Raw genomic sequence first — 21,785 nt, 5'->3', positions numbered from 1 at the left:
TATATGTATACATATATCCCCTCCCTCTTGGACGTCCCTCCCCCCTAATCCCACCCATCTAGGTCATCACAGAGCACCAAGCTGAGCTTCCTGTGCTTTATAGCAGGTTCCCACTGTCTTTCGATTTTACGTATGGTAGTGTATGTATGTCAATCCTAATCTCCCAATTTGTCCCACCCTCCCCTTCCCCACCGTGTCCACATGTCCATTCTCTTTGTCTGTGTCTCTATTCCTGCCCTGCAAATAGGTTCACCTGTACCATTTTTCTAGATTCCACATATATGCGTTACTATATGATTTTTTTTCTTTTTCTGACTTACTTCACTCTGTATAACAGACTCTAGGTCCATCTACAACTCTACAAATGACCCTATTTCATTCCTTTTTATGGCTGAGTAATATTCCATTGTATATATATGTACCACATCATCTACCTCATTGTAGTTTTGATTTGCATTTCTCTAATAATTAGTGATATTGAGCATCTTTTTATCTGCCTCTTGGCCATCTGTATGTCTTCTTTGGAGAGAGGTCTGTTTAGGTCTTCTGCCCTTTTTTTTTTTTTTTTTTTTTTTTTTTGTGGTACACGGGCCTCTCCCTGCTGTGGCCTCTCCCGTTGCAGAGCACAGGCTCCAGATGCGCAGGCTCAGCGGCCATGGCTCACGGGCCCTGCCGCTCCGCGGCATGTGGGATCTTCCTGGACCGGGGCACGAACCTGTGTCCCCTGCATCGGCAGGCAGACTCTCAACCACTGCACCACCAGGGAAGCCCTTCTGCCCATTTTTTGATTGGGTTGTTTTGTTTTTTATATTGAGCTCCATGAGCTGTTTGAATATTCTGGAGATTAATCCTTTGTCCATTGCTTCATTTGCAAATATTTTCTCTCACTCTGAGGGTTGTCTTTTTGTCTAGTTTATGGTTTCCTTTTACAGTTTGCATGGAAACACAAAAGACCCCAGACAGCCAAAGCAATCTTGAGAAAGAAAAACAGAGCTGGAGGAATCAGGGTCCCTGTCTTCAAACTATACTACCAAGCTCAGTAATCAAGACAGTATGGTACTGGCACAAAAACAGAAATATAGATCAATGGAACAGGATAGAAAGCCCAGAGATAAACCCACGCACCTATGGTCACCTAATCTATGACAAAGGAGGCAAAAATATACAATGGAGAAAAGACAACCTCTTCAATAAGTGGTGCTGGGAAAACTGGACAGCTACATGTAAAAGAATGAAATTAGAACACTACCTAACACCATACACAAAAATAAGCTCAAAATGGATTAAAGACCTAAATGTAAGGCCAGATACTATAAAACTCTTAGAGGAAAACGTAGGAAAACACTCTTTGACATAAACCACAGCAAGATCTTTTTTGACCCACCTCCTCGAGTAAAGAAAATAAAAATAAACAAATGGGACCTAACTAAATTTAATAACTATTTACTGAATGAATAGAATATTGCCCCCATCTTACAGATGTAGACACTGAGATTCGGAGCAGAGTAAGTAAGCTGAGCAGGGTCACAAAGCTAGCATCTTACAGGGCCTGCGCTCAGACTCATTATTTGACATCAATCCCTATTTTGCTTGCAATGTTAAATTAGATATTTAGAGGATTATTATGTAAAAGACTGAAAACCTTTCTTTCTCTCTCAATACTGATGAAGAAAAGATATATCAATACATAAAAAAATAGTGTTCAATTTATATAGCAAAATAATTCTCCTTCTCAGGATTATTGGTGTCCACTGAGATGTTATAGTAGAATGGAGACCCTTAGTATAAGACAAATGTGCTTCTCTCTGGAGTGAGTGTTGCCTGGTTTGTAGGGTATGGACTGAATGACTTTTGAAGGTCTCTGAAATCCCTTGATGATGAAAGCAGAATCTGGGGTTGAAAACACCTAGATGAGAGACTGGGAAGGACCCAAGTTACCCTTATTTCATCATCTGTTGATTTCTTACTCCAAGCCAGAGTAAGAACAGGTGTTGAGAAGGTGTCCCAGCTATTTCCGTTTTGGAGAATTTGCTGATGTCCTTGCCAGCAGTGGTAGGCACCTCGGACTTGTTTGCTGAATAGGCAGCAGGCTGGTTGGATGTCAGTGGGGTGAATAGCACGTAGGAGAGATGCCAGACAGTGCCACCTGCAGGAACAGATGGATAGAAGCAACTCTGGAATAAAGAGTGGCCAGCAAAGAATAATCTGCCCAGGAGAGACCGCTATACTATTTCTCTGTGGGGCTTCTTTGTGTTAATCTCGTCCCCAAAGCATATCAAGATGTGCTTCTGACCATTTGTGCTCCCTGACAAAGAAGACTTTCTGAAATCCCAGCAGACCAGCTGGGAGCACGAGAAGCAACTTAATGCTGAGAGAATGAAATAACATTCCCAGGTCCCGTTATCCTTCAGCCAGAGAGGAGTCCTGTACGGGGCAGATGTGGAGATTAATGAGTTAGACTAATTGAGGACATCCTTGCAAATTAATACAGGCCTGGCCGTTATGCCAAAAAACATAAGCTTTGCCTCCTTCAAACCCAGATGGCGATCATAAATAGAGCTCACTTGGGTTGAGTTTACAACTAGTGACAAATGGGAATTACCTTTTAAGTGACCCAGAGCATGACCTCAGCTCCTAATTATCTAGCAGGAAGCCAGACCCTATTTCTTTTTGTTTTTTTAATCTTATTTTATTTATTTTTTATACAACAGGTTCTTATTAGTCATCAATTTTATACACATCAGTGTGTACATGTCAGTCCAGACCCTATTTCTTATACGATCATTTTCCTAACCTAGATACTTTCTATGAAGAATTTTACTGCCTTATGACAGTAAAGTCACTGAGCAAGGAAGTTTCTACCAATGTTTTACTGAAAACACCCTTTTCCCAGCAGGAAAGGCTAGTCAGTAATAAGGTCAACCTAGTCTCTAGGTTGGGGCATGACCTTCAGGGGTTCTTCATGTGGCTTCACTAAGTGAAGGCTAGTTGTCATTCATCTTTCCTCCAACATCCATCCTCCTTTCCTGATGCCAAACATAAATCCTATCCATTTCTTCATTTGCTTCTTCCACAGTCATTTATTAATTAATACCACAATCTGGTGTTCGATGCTAAAGAAACAAAAAGAACTAGGCTCAGAATCTATTTTCAAGAACTTTATAATCAGATTTCATGAATTTATCAAATCAGACAACTTATCTTAAGCCCTTACTAAATAGCTGGTCTAGACATTGGGGGCAAAATTCCCCTGCCTCATGGAGATTATATTTAAGCAGGGGTGACAAAGCAAAAAAGTAGCAAAATAAGTAATATTTCAGATAGTGGCATACGTTATGGAGACATATAAGCAGGGAAATGGTTTAGGAAGGCAGGGGGTAGAATTTCAACTAGAGTGGGCTGAGAAGAAGGAGAAGGAGGAAAGCACACAGATATCTGGAGGTGGTCCATTCCAATAGAGGAGCCGCAGTGCAGACATCCTTGGCGTGTTTGAAGAAGAGAAAGATGATGAGAAGGAAAGGAACAGGAGAGGAGCTCTGAGAGGCTGTGGGGAAGATCCTGTAATGCTTGGTCATCAGAGTAGGCAATGGGATTCTGCTAGGGACTGGGATGGGAAGCCCTGGAAAACTTTGGGCAGAAGAATGACATGATCAGACTTAATGTTACAGGATCGTTCTGTCTACTTTGTTGAGCATGGACTCCAAATATTGGGTCCAAGGTGGAAGTGGGAAGACTGATTAGGAGGCTATGGCAATACAGAGGAAAGATGATATTGTTTTAAACTAGAATGATCAGGATATAGGTGATGAGAAGTGGTCCAATTCTAAATTATTTTGATGGTAGAACTAAAAGGATTTGCTAAATGGATTGGGCGTGGAGCATGGGAGAAAGAAGAGTTCTTCCAGCCTTATCCTATATTGTGAAAAGCGATGTATAGAGGTGTGTCCAAAGTGCTTAGCTGAAGCAAGACCACCTAGGTCAGCTAAGCAAGACCACCTAGTTCAACTGCTTGTGATATTTCCCTGGCAGAGCCTAGCAGCCTATGTGAAGGTAAAGGAAAAGCAGAAGATGGAGCAAGCTACTTGAGGTCACTAGCCATGGGCCGCGTAGATCAGGCCAAGTAGAAAAGGGTGTAAATACAGGACTGGCGCCTGGAGTGAGCGAAGATGTCAAGGGACTTGGGGTTTCTGTCATTGAAGAACAGATTTGGTAGCAATAAGAAGTATAGGAACCATGAAAAGAGGTTGTGTTCACAGTACATATGTGATATTTGGATTTATTATTTCAGAGATGGAGAAGTTCTCAGCCCAGTGATTGGCTTTGATGATGGGGGAGTCTCTAGACTTAAGCAGGCCTTTCATTTTGGCAGTGAAGTCACCCAAAATGGTGATAAGAAATGAGGTGGAGAAGATAACCAGATGCCAGATGCTGCCATGTCTGGAGAAGCATAGTTAGGAGGTGAGTGGTGGGAAATAGAAAGAGACAGGTAAGGTTTCAAAGTGGACGGACTTTTACATATATTGAGAGAAAAAGTTGTTTTCGGGGAGGCGGCTCTTTTCTGGTGTATGAGAAGGATCCCTCAGTACTGGAGAAGGTGTCATGCAGGTTGCAGCCAACGCAGGGGTATGGAGGGAAGGAAGAATGCGTTCCAAGGTCAAGGGTGAACGGAGAGTTGGTTGCCACGTAACAGTGTTGGTCCCAGAGGAAGTAAGAACGTTTTGAGAGAATGAATGAGTACAGAACAGTGGTGCTCAAAGTGTGGTCCAGACAAGCAGCATCAGCCTCCCCTGGGAACTTGTTAGATGTGCCAGTACTCAGGTTCCAGCTGAGACCTACTGGATCAGGAACTCCAGTGGGAACCAGAAATCTGTGCTTCCACAAGCCTTCCAGCTTGTGAATCAAGTTTAATTCTCAAGTTTGAGAATCATTGGTGTGAAGGAAGCACAGAGCAGCATGGGGAGAGAAGGGTCGGGGAGAGGACAGACAGACTTGGAGGATGGGGGAAAGGGGCTTTGCAATTTGGACAGTGCTTAGAATGACAAAAATATAAAGCCAGTTGGGATTCATTGTCCTCAAGTTTTCACGTGGAATTCTATGGTCAGTTACTTCAGTGTGGGGACAGACTGGGGTTTCAGGTAGCTCCCCCCGAAATAATGAAAATGATGACTTAGGACCTCCGTTCAGGAGACTTTTGTTACAGCAGCCGAGGAAGCCATTGGCAGAAGGTATAGGTGCTTCCCAGGATTCTTACTTCATAGGAAAAAGAGCAACCACTGCTGGGCGATAAGAAAGCTCCCTTCTGCCCCTGGAGTCACTCCTCTCATTTAAATAAGACTATTTCCCCACTCTTGGACTCTTGTGTTTCAGCCTCTCTCTGTGTCATGGCATTGGGAAAAGCATGATCTAGTAGAGAACCAGTAACAGGAATTTTAAAAAATAATATCTGCTATTGCCCAACTCTCCCCCTCACTCACTTCCAGACACCATGGCTTATTGCTGCTTTCAGGTCTGCTGCCCACCATAGCTGGGGGGGCCTCCGTGCTGGCATTTCCTCCCCTCCTATGCTGTGCCCCAGATATCCTCACAGATCGTTCTCTCCCCTCCTCCAAGCCATGGCTTGAATGTCATCTTTTCAGTGACACCCCTCTATTTAAAATTGCAATGCCCCACGCAGCACTCCCAATGCTCCTTCTCCTGTTTTACTTTTCCCCACTTTCTAGCACACTGTATATTACTTATTTATTATGTGTATTGCTTAGCTGAATGTGTCCTACCACCAGACTGTAAGGGTCATAGGATGAGGACTTTTTGTCAAAGTTTCTCCCTGGTGTAGCCAAGTACCTAGAAAAATGTCAAGCACGTGGTAAGCACTCAGTAAAAATATTTACGGAATGAATTAATGAATAAAAGTGTACTTGCTTTGTCCAGACATCATGCTAAAGAAATGCTTTACATTCGATATCACTCTTAGCCTCACAATAACCTTGGAAGATATGTGTTATTAACCATCACTGAACAGACAAGGAAACTAAAACCCAGAGAGGTTAAGTAACATGTCCAAGGCCACACAGCTAGTGTAGTGGAGCCCAACTCCATTTGATGTCATGGTGCCTATTCGTTTTTTTTTTTTTAACACCTTTATTGGAGTATAATTGCTTTACAATGGTGTGTTAGTTTCTGCTTTATAACAAAGTGAATCAGTTATACATATACATATGTTCCCATATCTCTTCCCTCTTGCGTCTCCCTCCCTCCTACCCTCCCTATCCCACCCCTCTAGGTGGTCACAAAGCACCGAGCTGATCTCCCTGTGCTATGCGGCTGCTTCCCACTAGCTATCTATTGTACGTTTGGTAGTGTATATATGTCCATGCCACTCTCTCACTTTGTCCCAGCTTACCCTTCCCCCTCCCCATATCCTCAAGTCCATTCTCTAGTAGGTCTGTGTCTTTATTCCCATCTTACCCCTAGTTTCTTCATGACCTTTTTCTTTTTTCTTAGATTCCATATATATGTGTTAGCATACGGTATTTGTTTTTCTCTTTCTGACTTACTTCACTCTGTATAACAGACTCTAGGTCCATCCACCTCACTACAAATAACTTAATTTCGTTTCTTTTTATGGCTGAGTAATATTCCACTGTATATATGCGCCACATCTTCTTTATCCATTCATCTGTTGATGGACACTTAGGTTGTTTCCATGTCGTGGCTATTGTAAATAGAGCTGCAATGAACATTGTGGTGCATGACTCTTTTTTGAATTATGGTTTGCTCAGGGTATATGCCCAGTAGTGGGATTGCTGGGTCGTATGGTAGTTCTATTTGTAGTTTTTTAAGGAACCTCCATACTGTTCCCCATAGTGGCTGTATCAATTTACATTCCCCATGGTGCCTATTCTTAACCATACTTTTGGATCTGAAGCCTTCAGTCCCAGCCCTGTTCATTTATTCTGATGCCCGAGAGATATTGGCTCCCTTCTCTTTTTTTTTTTTTTTTTGTGATGAAGCTGTGTATGTAGACACCCTGCCATCTCTTCACCTGCATTTTAACTATTCCTGAACACCATGCATGTCAAAGAGAGGGAAGACAGATTCCTGTTTTGGAAAACTCGAGACTTCTGTGAAGCTGAAAGCTGGGTTAAATGATAACCAAAAATATTTTATAGTCTAACTTTCTTTGAGTTAGTGAATTCTTGAGATGCTATGAAAGCTAATGAAATAATATCCATAAATTCCCTCATTGGAGATAGGAGGGGCCAGAAATATTCGGTCTCTAGGAGCCTAGCGTGTAGATTTTTCTGAATATAATATCCCATTTACCGATGAAGGCTTTTAAGCACACCCTGGTGTTAGATTATCTTGGTTTTAGGAGATTTACGGTAGAAACTGGGACTATCCCGCCTGGTCTCAGGCACAAATGCTTCTGCTAACGGGAAGCATTAGCCTACTCTAGCTGGATATTACTATTGTGTTAGGAGAATAGTAAGTATGCCAGAAAACACCTTCTCAGTCATCACTGTTGCTCAGCAGACTGTCACAACCAGGGCCTTAGGCCTGTGATGCTATGTCCCATCACTGGAAATAAGAACAGATTGACAGCAGTAAAAGGATAAGAGAAGGGACCCCTGGGCTTCCCTGGGGGCACAGTGGTTGAGAGTCCACCTGCCGGTGCAGGGGACACAGGTTCGTGCCCCGGTCCGGGAGGATCCCACATGCCGCGGAGCGGCTGGACCCGTGAGCCATGGCCACTGAGCCTGCGTGTCCGGAGCCTGTGCTCCTCAACGGGAGAGGCCACAACAGTGAGAGGCCCGTGTACCACAAAAAAAAAAAAAAAAAAAAGAGAAGGAACCCTGAACCTCCCTGTCTGGGCTCTGGTCTATTCACCTGCGTTTCTGCACTGCTGGTCATTCTTCTCTAAGTACGTACTCCCTGCCTCCCAGTGAACAAGCACAGCTCTTAGAATAGTCCTTCTGCTTCTTTCCATTTCTACTCCAGAAATGACAGACTCCCTGCATATCTACTAGGACTCTCTCTTACTTGGAATTTATGGGCCAGCCAGGGCAATGTCCTCTACCAGAAATAGTCACCCCAGAAAGCATCCCCCAAGACTCTGCCTCCTGCATCTTAAATTGGTTAAACACTACCATCCCCTGAGCAGGTGCAAAAGAGCAATGGAAGATAGAGTTTTAAAGCTTGACTCCAGCCCACACTGGCTATATGACCTTGGGCAGGTAACCTGGCCTCATTTGTAGCACAAAGACATTCATATTCATTGTGCAGTGGTGGTATGAGGATTAGAATTCACACATGTAAAGTTCTTGGCAATCAGTAGGATGTTAATACATAAATACCAGAGCTCTTTATATTCTATATAATTTTTATTTATATTCTTTCTAGTCTATATAATAAATACCAGAGATCTTTATAGTCTAAATCACTGTCCACTTTATCTCTTGATCTTATTTTAACAACCTGAGAATTTTAAAGTCCTGAAAATCTGAATGGATTTCTCAGCTGAAATTATTTTTATTGCAGCTTAAAGATGCTGGTTACAAGGGTTTAATTGCTAAAGGGTTGGTACAACCCAGGTCTGGAGATATATCACCAGAAACCCTCCACCAAAGTGGATTCAAATGACTGCCAAGGTCATAAATTTCACTCACTTAGCTAACATTTTTTGATCTATTATTTTGTCTGGCCTTATTCTTGCCACTCAGGACACTGGGGAAGTGAGGTCTGGCTCCTGTTTTCATAGGCAATGGGCAAGATAGACAAAAAGGGAAATTATTGCAATGCTTGGGCAGAGTAGAGGTAGAAATTTTATTCATTCCAACCCAGGAAACTCTTAAAATGATGACTCAGTCATCGCCAGCAGCCTTGAATTCACTTGGAGTAGTGACAAGGGATCAGGGCCTTTAGGCTAACAGGGGGTCAAGTGGGCAAAGTCTGGCTTAGAAGCCTGTAGACTTAGTCTCTTCATCCCCTGATTTAACACTGGATCTGAGAAAAAGCTCTCCAGATCTCAGTTCCCAGCTGTTTAGAAAGAAAATGTCAACAAATCTCCTTTCTGACAGGTTTAATAAGAAAATATTTAATGATAAAGTGCTTTGAGCGCCACAGGAGAAAATGCCAAGGCTACACAAATTCATTGCCCCTTTGCCACATCACCAAGTTCAATCTTAGCAATGTATACCTTGGAGGCAGAAATATAAGAGGTATAAATTAAGCCAAAAGATCGCTCGTTTGGAACTGCAGAATGCACTGGATTCAACGTACATGTCAGCACAGATCTGCAAGCTTGCCTTCTTCCCTGTCTGGGTGGCCCTAGCTAAAAGACCCGCATTCCTGCAGTCGGGGCTAGGTTGCTCTTGGCACTGTGGCTACTCCAGGTTCTTCACGTTGCTGGAGGCGTAACCTGACAGCTCCTGACCTCATCCCTGAGCCGAAGGCTGCTCCCCGCTGCCCAGGGCTGCCCCATTGCTTTTGCAGGACTCACTTTGTACCCAAGCATGCAGGCTAGAGGTGCAGGGGAGTTAATGCCTCATGGGGGCAAATGTGAAAAGTCCCCATGGACCAATCCTGAATGGGAGCTGGATATAAAGGCTTCTTCTGTTCTTCCCCAGATGGACCAGTGAGGATCCAATAGCTTCATACATCCTCTCCTGCGAAACATAGCCATCAACTCCTTAGAGCATTTTCTTATATTCACTCTGCCTCCTGTCTTGCCTCATTTCTCTCTATCCTCCGTCCTGCTTCTCTGGGAATGCATTTGCCAATACAGTATCAATCTATGAGCTCTTGCCTTAGGCTCTGTATTATTAGGAAACATGGGTGAAGACAAAGAATATTATCACCTAAGTTGACCTTAGAGAGATTCTATTTGAAGCCTTTCATTGTATAGAAGAGAAAACTGAAACCTGATAGGGCAGTAGGTTCAGTATTCTTTGAGTAATATCACACACACACACACACACACACACACGTATATATACACACACATATACATGCATATACACACCTATGTGCCTGTATTTATAATCATTTATGTATATGTGTGTGTATATATATATATATATATATATATATACGTGTGTGTATATATATATGTATACGTGTGTGTGTGTGTGTGTATATATATAATCTTACTTATTGGCCTTTTCTCCCATCCTCAGAAATAGCAGACAAGATCTACAATCTCTTCAATGGCTATACCAGTGGGAAGGAGCAGCAGACCGCCTACAACACCCTCCTGGATCTGGGTTCCCCCACTCTCCATCGAGTCCTCTACCACTATAACCAGCATTACGAGAGTTTTGGAGAATTCACCTGGCGGTGTGAGGATGAATTAGGTCCCAGGTAAGCAGTAAACTTCATTATCTCTTTTAAAGACCTCAGCTTTTTGAAATTTTGTACCTCTTCCACTATAATACTGCCTTCATGAATTTGCAGATATCCTGGGTGAGCTTAGCTGCTGTAAGTCCTGTGCTTCTAGACAGCTCAGTTCATACTGATTAGTTATGGATAAGCTGTATTTATGCTGTATTTAAGTCAAGCCATGAATGCATTTCCTGAACTCTGAAAAAACCTTTGTCCTTGAGTTGTTTTACCCCCTCCTTATCATGCTGACACAGCATTCCAAAGGCTAAACTGTAGGAGCCCAAAGCTTAGTCTTTTGAAAGAAAATTAGGAATTTTATTGAAGAGGTTATCCAAAAATATTTACTGCATATGAACTTTACATATGTTATGTGCATATACAGACGTATTTCGAGCTAAATTCTACATTCTCTTGAAAGGCAGAATGGGGGTAGCCAATGACCCATCTTGACATCTAACCTGGCCAAAGTTAGGATAATGTAGTGTTTGCCAACTTGCCCTGGCCCCAAGGCTACAACTTCCCAATACTCAGTACTCCTGCTTTTAGGTTATATAGCCCAGATAGAGTTCTTGGAAAGAGAGGAATGGGAAGAATGCATAGAGATAACACCTTTCCTTTGTTCCATTCAACATGGCTGTGTATTGCTGCTCTGAGAAGAGAAGGTTTCTCTAGAAATACTAAGATTTTCAGATAAACACAGTGAAGAGGCTTTTCACGTGGAATGTCCCCAAACTTATATGTCCCCAAACTATTTAGGAGTTCATAAAGAAAAAAAAATAGGGGAAGGAAGGAAGGGAGGGAGGGAAGGAAAGAAAGAAGAGAAAGAAAGAGAGGAAAAAAATAAATGAAGAAAATCAGTACAGTAGGATCCTCGGGCACTCAGAATTCTTGCTGTCCTGCCAAAAGGGATCAATAAAAGCATCACCCGAAAGTCATCCCATTTGTCTGATATCTGATCAATTGGAAAGGAGACTTAGTCTCAGGACGCCTCGTATGACCTGAATTTATAAACTTTTCTAGAAGACCATTGTACAGGACATCCCCCGCCCCGCTACCTATTTTCTTACTTTTGAAGAAAGGAGAAAATTTAGGATTACCTTCCTAAAATAAAATGATTTTATGTGTAAGGTCAGGAAGAATCTTTCTGCATTCCATAAATTATTTCCCGAAGTTTATAAAGATTGGTTATTCTTGGGCAAACAGATGCCATGGCTATGGACAGGACACAGAGGGAAATATATAAGGGGGCTTTAATTTGTTCTGTCTCAATTTTGGTAAAAAGCAAACCCTGGGTTAGAAGGTAGATATGTATTAAGAAATAGCCTCCCTGCTCCATACCTTACCATCACTCCTGTCCTTATTATTACTCATACCTAATATCATCCCCTCTCTCCAGCTCTCTCCCCAATTCCCTTCATGCTCTCTCCTCCCTCCTTCTGACATTTATTGAGTACATATATGCAGTTCTTTGTCAAGGAGCATAAATGTCACAATTTGAATAGCACTAACATTGCATACATCATCTTGACTTCCAAGGGAATTTGAACTGCTTTTAAAATTTCTCTCTTGTAACTCAAGAGTCAGAAGGAAAATTGGTTAATGAAGAAAGTGCGCAGGGGAAAAAAATGCCGATCTCACTGTAAAGTAAGGCCTGCTGCTGACTTGACACTGTCTTCTCAAAAAGAGAAGACTCTCAGGAGTCTTCCCAGGAGACTCTTTCATGTGTAATACTGGTTTTTTAAGGCTATATATTAGGGGGGAAAATTGTAGTTTCATTAGCTTGTGGAAAATCAAGTTTCGCTTTTCAGTGTCATGGATCTGGGGGAGAACCACAGGAAACAAGAAGTCTCCTGCCTTGAGATACTTCACCACTTTGGAGTTAGTTGTGAGAATAAATAGAAAAGGGTCAGAGGGTATATACGCCCTGCAAGCAAGCAGAAAGTATTCCCTTGCTTCAGTTAAATCCAATTCCATTAAAGTTCATGGAAGCCTCCATGAGAGTTGAAATACCTTGAGGACAGCCTTGGTCGCATTGCTCTTAAGAAAGAAGAAGGCTCTGAGACGGTCAAGGACATACCCAAATTAATTATTATCTTTTTTTAAAAACGGAGCAATGAAAATAGCCACAAAAAACTCCATGGGCTAATTAAATCCATTTGTTTGAAAGGATGGCTAGGATGTGTTCCTTTATCCATTTCTTCAAGATGAGGCAGATGCTGCCCTTTACTCTTTCTTCTCTCCCCCTTCGTCCACATCCCAAGAATGTGTCAACAGCTAATGACATGCAGCAGGATAGATTAAGAGGAAGGCCACCAAAGTCCCTGTTGATGACGACTTTTGGAAAGCCTGCTTGGCCAAACGGCAGAGGCTGATGGGCAGAGAAGAGGCAATCTGCATAAGGTGTGACTTAGTCGGCAGAGTGTTTGTTTGATCTTCTCTGACCCACCATTGCAGTGGGAGAAAACTTGACTGGCCTCCGATGACCTCACACTCTCTGGGTCCCTTGACTTTGCTGCCACAGCTCAACACCTTGCTTCCAACGTCCGTCATCCCCGCCCGTCTCTCGCTTGCCCTCCTAGGAATGCGGTGAGCTCACCCCTTGTGAGGCTCGTAGCCAGGACAGAAGAAGAGGCATGAAATGAATGTGCTTCTTGTTCTTGAGAGCTCATTCTAAACTTGGTGAAGAAACTTCCAGTTTCTGGAAAGAATTGTTGATTGAATTAGAAAAGAGATGCTTCCTCACGTGTGAAGTTAGCCTAGCAGTTGATAAATACTGCAAGGGGTCCTGTTCATTGAACTTTCCAGAACAGATTTTAGAGGCTTACATGGGCTTGTTGGAATAAGAGACTATTCTTTCATGGGTCTCTGGTCACCCATGGTTTTTTGAAGAAGGGAAAGAACACAGCTAAATGAGGGAATCCCCATTCCTTCACTTACCCTAAGTGTTCAGAGTCAAAGCCAGTGCGGGCTGAGAACTGGCCATCAGGCAGTCCCATCTCTAACACCAGAAGTGGATGCCAAGAAGAGGCCGTACACCGGTGAGCTAGATCCTGGCGACAGCCCGCTTCCCCAAGCTATGCGCAGGGGGTCTCACACCCTGTTCTTGGCCCAGTGGGATCACTCCTTTACAGTGTGTGTGAACTTGGGGAGACCTTGCCCTCCTCTTCCCATTCTCTCAGGGATCTGCAACAGCTCAGGTGCCCTCTCATCACCTCGTCTTCTTCCCACTCTTTGGATGGGGTCTCAGGGGTCTCAATGGCACTAGCCTCCTGACTTTTCGAGGGAGACTGCAGAACAGAGCAGGAGCTCACCTGGGGGTTAACTAGGTGCTGCGTGCCACTGAGAGTCTGCATTTTCCCAAAGAATGACCCTATGTCAATATGCACTGAGGGCACTATTGTTCGTGCCCTTATTACACTATAATTACCTTCATACAGGCATAATGAGTCACACTTGATATCCCCCAAAGTGCAATATATTGGCGGCTTCTACTCAGTTCAGAAATACCCTTGAATCCAGTCAGACACATTATTTGTCATTTAATGGTGATAAATTACTGGCTTTAAAGTAAATTGATCTGATTTGTCAGCTCTATGATTTGAAAAGAGCACAAATCCCCACTGAAGTATGTCATTTTCTCTTCCTTATTTGTCCTTACTGCATTTTGTTTCTTTGTTTCCATTTTGGTGCCCTACTTTGCTCGTCCATCCTTATTAATTAATTATTTCATTCATTCATTCATTCTTCCATTCATTCATTCATTCTTCCATTCATTCATTCATTTTCTTGACAAGTATTTATGGAGGTTCCCCCTCTTCTAAGTGCCAACCATGGAACAGTAAGCAAAATAAACGGGGCTCTTCCCTCTTGAAGTTTAAAGTCTCACACTGTTTACCTTTCCTGCCTTCTCTTCTTTCTAACCTAAGCATCCTCCATGCTTGATCCGTAGGAAAGCTGGCCTCATCCTTTCTCAGCTTGGGGATCTCAGCAATTGGTGCAATGGACTCCTTCAGGAACCCAAGATAAGCTTGCGACGCAGCTCCCTTAAGTACCTGGGCTGCCGCTACAGCGAGATCAAGCCCTACGGACTTGACTGGTCAGAGCTTAGCCGGGACCTTAGGAAGACGTGTGAGGAGCAGACCCTGAGCATCCCTTACAACGATTATGGGGACAGCAAAGACATCTAGCGCCATGATGCCAGAGAGCAGCTGCCAGAAGGAAGCAGGAGAGAGGAGGGGAAATATCTGGGTTGGTGTGTGGATTTTTAATGTTTTTAAGGGAACGTTCAGACCTCCACAGGCAACATCTAAACTAGGGAGAAGGTGATCCTTGCTTCCTGCAGAACTTCTCGGGTATCATGTTCTCCATCTGTGTGGTCAGTAAGCCTGCTAGCCAGGGCTTCCTAAATTTCTTCTTAGGGAATTACTTTGGGGCTTGTTTTGCGGTTAATTTGTTTTGTTCATTTTTTGTCCAAGAAGTTCATCAAAATGCTCGGGTTCTGCCATGCTTCTCATGAAAGGGCCATTAGGTGGTGCACCCTGTGCTCACTGAGTTCCTATGTCCCTTGCACCTGGGGACAGAGATGAGGCCAGAAAGTTGTAGAGTTGCCTCAGACCCCAGCCTCAGATGTCCTAGGAAAGCTCTCACACTAAGAGCCTAAGCTCTGCTCACAGAGAACAACAGCAAGAAAACTGGGAAGGTGGCCCCTGTGTAGGTCTCATGGTTTCTGCCGCCGGCCTTCCGATTGCTATCTTCACACTGCAAAGGTGAACTTCGCCTCCATTATGGGCCCCGGTCGGCCTCCTGGATTTTTAAGGGAATTAAATCTCCTTCTGGAAGAACTCTGCCTTCTCCTCTGAACAATATATCTTTAAGAGGCAATAAAATGCTACCTGTCTAATGCACCTGCAGAGCAGTCTACCTGGGAGTCTGGTTAGCAGTCCATGTTCTCGAAAAAAAAATGTAGTTTCTTCTTTTAAAAAGCTCCTGTACCTCCAGAGTGAACTTCTGCAGACCAGTAGTGCACGTCGCATGCCCGGATTCTCTGTGGTGTCTGCGCCGCTTACCTTGCACAGATCCGTCCTGGCTGATGTACGCTCTGGTCAGGACGGGTCAAGGCCTCCATGTCAGTGTTTTAGTGAACTCAAGTTATTACCCATCACAAAACACTTCCGTCCATTCTCCCCTTTGCCAAATTTGCTTAGTTATGTTGCTAGTTTTGCAAATCATTTCTCTGGGTGAGGATTCCATTTTCACCCCCCATCTAGTTGCCAGGAGCAGCAGAGGTTTTGTGTAGGTGAGCTCCCCTGACCACAGGTAAGGGCCAGGCCACTGCTTCTGCCCCGCTCCCCGAGCATTGGCAGTGGCACAAGTGGGGACCTGGCCAACGGGAAGTCCAGCCTCTCAGAAAGAGCTCTGCAGGGCCCTGTGGACCAGCAATGGCCTTAATTGTCCTCACACACCTCAGAGGCCTGAACACACACGTTCAGCCACCCTGCCTTTGACCAGGGCTCCTCATTTGGAAACACAAAAGAAAGGTCAGGAAGGAGATGCAGAATCTATAAGGCCTGTCATTGAGCCCTATTGAGTTTTTTCTAAGTGGTTAGAATGACAGAGCTTGGTTATTGAGGGCTTACTGTGTGCCAGACGCTGCTCTAAGCGCTTTACCTATCGCTGAATTCTAGCAACAGCTCGTTTCTTACCTACCTGAACCACCATTTGAATTCAGGCTGTCGGACTCCAGAGCACAGGATTGTAACCCCTCGCCCTCCTCAGCTCTGCTTTCCACGTTGCCTGGACGCGCAGCTCTCCCTGGCCCCTGCCTCCGTGGCACAGATATGCCTGCAGTGCGTTGCAGTGGGAGGAGGGCACAGTGCATCCTAACCCTGTAGCCGGGGCGTCCTTTGGGACCACGGATCTGCAGCACAAGCCTTCTCCCCGCCAGTGCCTGAGAGTGAGTGAGCCTGTGGCAGGGCTGCAAGCACAGGTGACCTCACGCCCCTCTCTGCATCTTTCTGCAGAAAGATGGAAAGACAGTATATCGACTCTGGAATGCAGCCCCCTCAGTTCCAGAGCAAAGGCTGGCAGAAAACTGAGACCCACCTGGGGTCAATGCCGGGCGGTGGGTGAAATGCCTCAGAAGCCAGTGTCTCACCTTGACCGAAGAGGAAGGGGTACAGGAGGCAGCAGTGGGACCCCAGCCAATGGGGCGGGGCCTTGGTGAGAGCTGGTTTTGCCGCTGCTACTCCTTTATTCAAGTCTGTACAGAAAGCTGGATCTGCACAGCAGAGGACCAGGACCTTGGGCCAGAGAGAGGGGCCGGGGAGTGGCATCAGGGACACCGTTCCCTGTCCCTCCTTCTGTGTTATTAAAATAAAGCACGCTCACGCTTTCCCTCCCTCCTCCCGTCTCCCCCCAGGTCCATCCTCATCTTTGTCTGCTTCTCCTGCCTGATACCCTTCCTCCTTAGCCCCGTCCTTCTCCCTACGTGACCCTCTCCCTCCTTCAGTGTGCCCTGTGCCCTCCACACATACACACAGTATGTGCACACATGCACACACAACACACACTCTACACAGTATATACACACACTGCCCACACAAAACACACACTACCCACACTGTACACACTCGACAGAGTATATACACATATTACACACACCAGACACATGCACACACTACACACGCAACACACACTACATGTGCACACACTACACACACGCTTTACAAACTGCACAGTGTATACACATACTGCACACACACACACACACACTACACACTCTACACACAGTATATACACATACTACATGCACAGTATACACACTGTACCTGTGTACACACTACACACACACACACACTATAGACTATACACATTTACACACTACACAAACTATAGGCACACACACTATACACATACAGTGTGCACACACCCTATATGTATACTGTACACACTACACATAGGCACACACACACACACTACATACTACACGCAGCCACAGATGTACACACACTACATCCACAGTGTATACACGCACACTACACACACACTGTACACACACTATACACACTACACAGAATATACACACACACAATATACAGACACACACTATATATACACAGTCTACACACACACTACAGACACACACATTACGTACACAAACTACACACACACACTCTACACACACACATACACACTGCACACACAGCCTCTATGCCTGGGTCCCACCTACTTTCAAGTTAAAAATAAGGCCAATATGAGTGGAGCAGGAGAGAGTGCTCAGGCCCCCTGAGGATTTCACTCGAGGATTTTGCCCAAGGAAGGCAAGCTCGCTCACACCCCGACGACACTGCCCACAGTTTGACTGCAGGAACCCATTCTGACTAGAAGGGTGACGGACGGGGCCACTATTAAACCTCAACTTTCCAAGCTGCCAAACAGGTCTTAAGGGAGTTGCTTATACCCACCAACACTCTGCCAGCCCTGGGATCCCACGAGGCCACTGGTGTTTCCTCCTGAATGGACATGGCCCACTGTAATAGCACTAGACCTTTAACGGAGTGTGCGGTTGTCTTCCGTGGAGTTTGGTCCGTTCATTACTTTCAGTTAATCGCACTTCTTGATATTTGAAAATGTTCTATTAAAAAACTGAGTGTGAAAAAAACCACTTTACTACTATAGAAGGAAGGGAGAGTATAGTGTGACCAACTTCAGGTATAGCAGTATTGTTTAAAAGAGAATCATTGTACAATTATACAAATGGAATAATCAACTAAATAATAAACAAAGCTGTCAGTAAGTGTCGGGTGTGTGGATGTTACCGGTGTCTTTTAATAATCGGAGTGATCTGGTTAGACCAACTGGGGAATTATTAAAGCTTTAAATGTTATACTTAAGATTCTGTTGATACATACATAGGTCTTATAGCCCATCATCTTAAGTAGAAAAAAACTTAAATCCTTCACAGCAAATTATAAGCTTATTGTTAGGTACTAGCTATTCTCATCTTCTTTCTACCATCGCCAAATATTTAGCCAATGAAATGTATTTATTGCACATCTGCTGCATTTCAGACACTGTGCGTGGTGCGGGAGATACACTGGGTGGTAGGACAAGCTTGTTCTCCGTCACCGAGAATGGCATTTTATAGGGAAAGTTAGACATTGAACCCATCATTGCAAGGGTGACAAGAACTATGACAGAGACATACAGGACTCTATGGGAGTTGCTGAAATTTGTATGTTGGGCATCTAAGAATAATGTTGCAAAAGGCCCTGCCTGACACATTCTTATCTTGCATTCTGTAGAGGCATTTGGGAGAGGCTGGCTATTATGAACTGTAGCTCAGAACCTCCATCTTTTCTGCCCCCTCTCTACAATGTAACTTTAAATAGATGTTATCTGTGCTGCCACCAGCGCATGTGATTCCCTTTAAATTCTTCAATAGCCAGCTATTCAGTGCCTAGGCGCTAGTTGGCCCTCTTGAAAAGTAACCGTGACAGTTCTGGTCCGTGCGCGCAAGTGAGAATTATTAAAAGAAGACAGACTGGCAGTTTTAAAAGACGGCCCCATAAATTCTTCGACACGCCTCCCAACTAGAATGGTGTTCTACTGCCTCTGCCCTTGAATCTGGGCAGGTTGATGACTGTTTTGACCAATAGATGAGAATGGAAGTGAAACTCTCTGACTTCCAAGTCTGAGTCATAAAAGGCCTTGGGGCTTCTGCCTTTTTCTCTGGAACTCTTACTCTTGGAGAAGAAATCTGAGGCCACCGTGCTGGGGCCACCATGCTGGAGACGTCACATGTAAGCACTCTGGGCCACTGTCCCAGCTGAGCCCAGCCTTCCAGACATTCCAGCTAAGGCACCAGACACATGAATGAAGCTGTCTTGGCCCCTCGAGACCCGTCCCTCTGCCAGCTGCACACCACCCAGCGACCTCTATCAATGTCACATGGAAGAGGAGAATCACCTGCCAAGCCCCGCCTGAATTCCTGGCCCTGAAAATTATGCAACACAATAAAATGGTTATTGCTTTAAGCCACTGTGGGGATTGGTCTGCTAAATAAAGGGGATCGGATGAGAGCTCAACGGTGTCTATTCCACCCAGCCAGTGACGGAGCATCTGAGTTTCTGTCCCGGGTGTGAATTCACCGTGAAAAGAAGAGGTGATTTTCCCCGGGCTGGGCTACGTAAGCATAACGTCCCTCTCACCACCTTGCAGCAGTGAATCTCTGCTGCAACAGAGAAGAGCAAAACAGAAGACTGGATGCTTCACCCCAATACCTCTCAGAGGGCGAACCTCAGGAACTTAGTGGAAGCCCTGGGAAGGGGGACAGTTGTTCCAGGGCCAGCAAAAAAAAAAAAAAAAAAAAAAAGAGAAAGGAGAAGACAATTGGGGACAAAATTGGAATAGTAGAAGAGAAGGGTTTCTTCTAATTATTTTGCTTTTCTGCCCCTTTGCACTTGGAACCTCCTGGATGTGAATATGTACATCCCACACTTAAAGTGGGCCAGGCACCGTGCTAAACACTATAACTGCAGGCTCATCCTCAATCTTCATGCAATCCTGTGAACTGGATACTCTCAGGAAAGAGGAAGCAGAATCTCAGAGATTTTATACAACTTGCCCCAGTTCACAGTGAAGTAGAAGTAAGGCCTCTCAACCAAGGGCTGTCTGACTCTAACCATTACACCATCCTGCCTCCGCCGTTCATGAGTTGGCTTCTCATTGAGTTTCCTAGAAAGGGAAGAACTCCCACTGAGATTTTTTACACATCACTGGCTGGTTACCCTATGTCAGACCATAAAAGAGAATGTGGCTGGATCAATGCAAACCTACCACGATTAGGAAAACAACTCAGGGTGCATAGCTTGTTTCCAAGCTTGTTTGCTTGTCTGTTTGGCTTGTTTTTTGTCTGTCCCGTGAGGATAATGCAGAGTCAAGAAAAAGCGTGACTCGAGCTCTATCTGCTGAACGTAGCCTTGTGTTGGCTTTTCATGGTTCTTTTGCCCTGTTCTCTGTGCTCTGCATGCATCCTTGGTAACACCCGATACTTGAGTGAGATCTTGGGAAACAAAAACCTCCTGCCCTTCAGGACAGCATAGCTTGTCATGTTGATCCAGGACCCAGCCTGATTTTGATAACCTACTGGCTCCCAGCCCTGTTTCCATCACCACCTCCTTTCTCATTGTCATTTCAAGTGAACCAATGAATGAGCACCTTAGTGTCAAATGAAACCTCAGTGTTATATAGAACAGCTGACAATTTCTCTTGATACATGTGGGACTCCAGGCTTTGGCTCATGTCTGCACTATTCTAAAGTGAGGGGGAAAAAAACCCCTCTTTGTGCCAGGGCTTTGCAGTGTGTGCTGTAATTGAATTGATTCCTGTAGGAATGCACAGGTTTTGATATCTTGTTTCTTCACCAAAACTGCCTTTTCTTAGAGTTTATGAATATGTCTGTTCACACAGCGCTACCCGTTAGTGTAATTGATTTCTTACTACCTCTCCCAGGAAGAAAACCTCAGCCATATTCTGCGCTTAATAATTAGGAGCAACTTCCTTTGTTCAGAAAAATTCAAATGTCAGGTAACCCTGAGGCCTTTGCTGTCCAACGAGTCAGACAGTGTTCTGTGACCTACTGGCTTAGAGATGAAACCGTCTCCTGCCATGTCCTTGTGGTGTCCCGGGACCTAAGAGCCTGTCGATAAGACAAGGTTGGACATGCCTTCACCGCCATTTTGCCCCAGTGACTGTTGAGTGTAACTTGGTAATGCCCATACTACTCAAAAGCCAACTGCCTCTTTGTCCTCAGATCCATTCCCCAGCCTTCTGCTGCTCTGCTCTGTGTCACAGAGAGCTGGCTCTTGCAAGCTACATTTTCCACACAGCCTTGCCAACAGGCTTCCAGCCCGTGGGACAATGGCAGGCACTTGTGGAAGATTGGAGGACAGGGAGAGGAAGGAAACCAGTGTATTTCTTCCTCTCTCTGACTGGATGGTGTCGTTAGCATCTTCTTTGTGGTTCCAGCTGCCTCTCTGGCCTCAGAACTCCTCCAGCAAACTCCTGCCATGCTTTCAGCTCCCTTTAGGTGGCTCCAAGTCCTGAGTTTTAGTAACACGGTCTTATCTCCTCAAAGCAGGAGCTTCCCGCCGTTGCCAATCTTGGGGTTGGCCCACGATTTTTCACATGCCCTTTCTGTTATTCCAAAGCCTTTCTAATTAGTTTTCCATTTTGAATTTTCTCTGTTGAATTATCTAAAATGTGTTCTGCTTTCCTAACTGGGTCTTAACTAATACGTACTTCAAACTAAAAATTATTACATATCATATGACATAAAAGTTTGATAACTCTTTAGGATCTGAATGACAATCTGGAATGTAAATTCTGATGACAAAAGTAAAGAA

General features: G+C 44.4%; 1 protein-coding gene across 2 annotated transcripts in view; it reads left to right on the top strand.

Annotated features, from left to right (window-relative positions):
- Positions 1–14,657, top strand: part of ASTN1 (astrotactin 1) — a gene marked incomplete at its 5' end in the record, with an annotated part of 320,320 nt that extends 305,663 nt beyond the window's left edge. For both annotated transcript variants that reach the window (XM_082675767.1, XM_082675766.1), the window contains 2 exons: positions 10,176–10,359; positions 14,330–14,657. In XM_082675767.1, the coding sequence (XP_082531893.1) occupies positions 10,176–10,359; positions 14,330–14,567 (422 nt within the window). In that variant the 3' untranslated portion in view covers positions 14,568–14,657. The remainder of the gene's footprint in view (positions 1–10,175; positions 10,360–14,329) is intronic.
- Positions 14,658–21,785: the final 7,128 nt, after the last annotated feature.

This window comes from Grampus griseus (assembly GCF_964374135.1).
Source record: "Grampus griseus genome assembly, chromosome: 1".
In the NCBI taxonomy this organism is placed as follows: Eukaryota; Metazoa; Chordata; class Mammalia; order Artiodactyla; family Delphinidae; genus Grampus; species Grampus griseus.
Note: the sequence above shows the minus strand (reverse complement) of the source record. Positions and strands in the feature narration are given on the sequence as shown.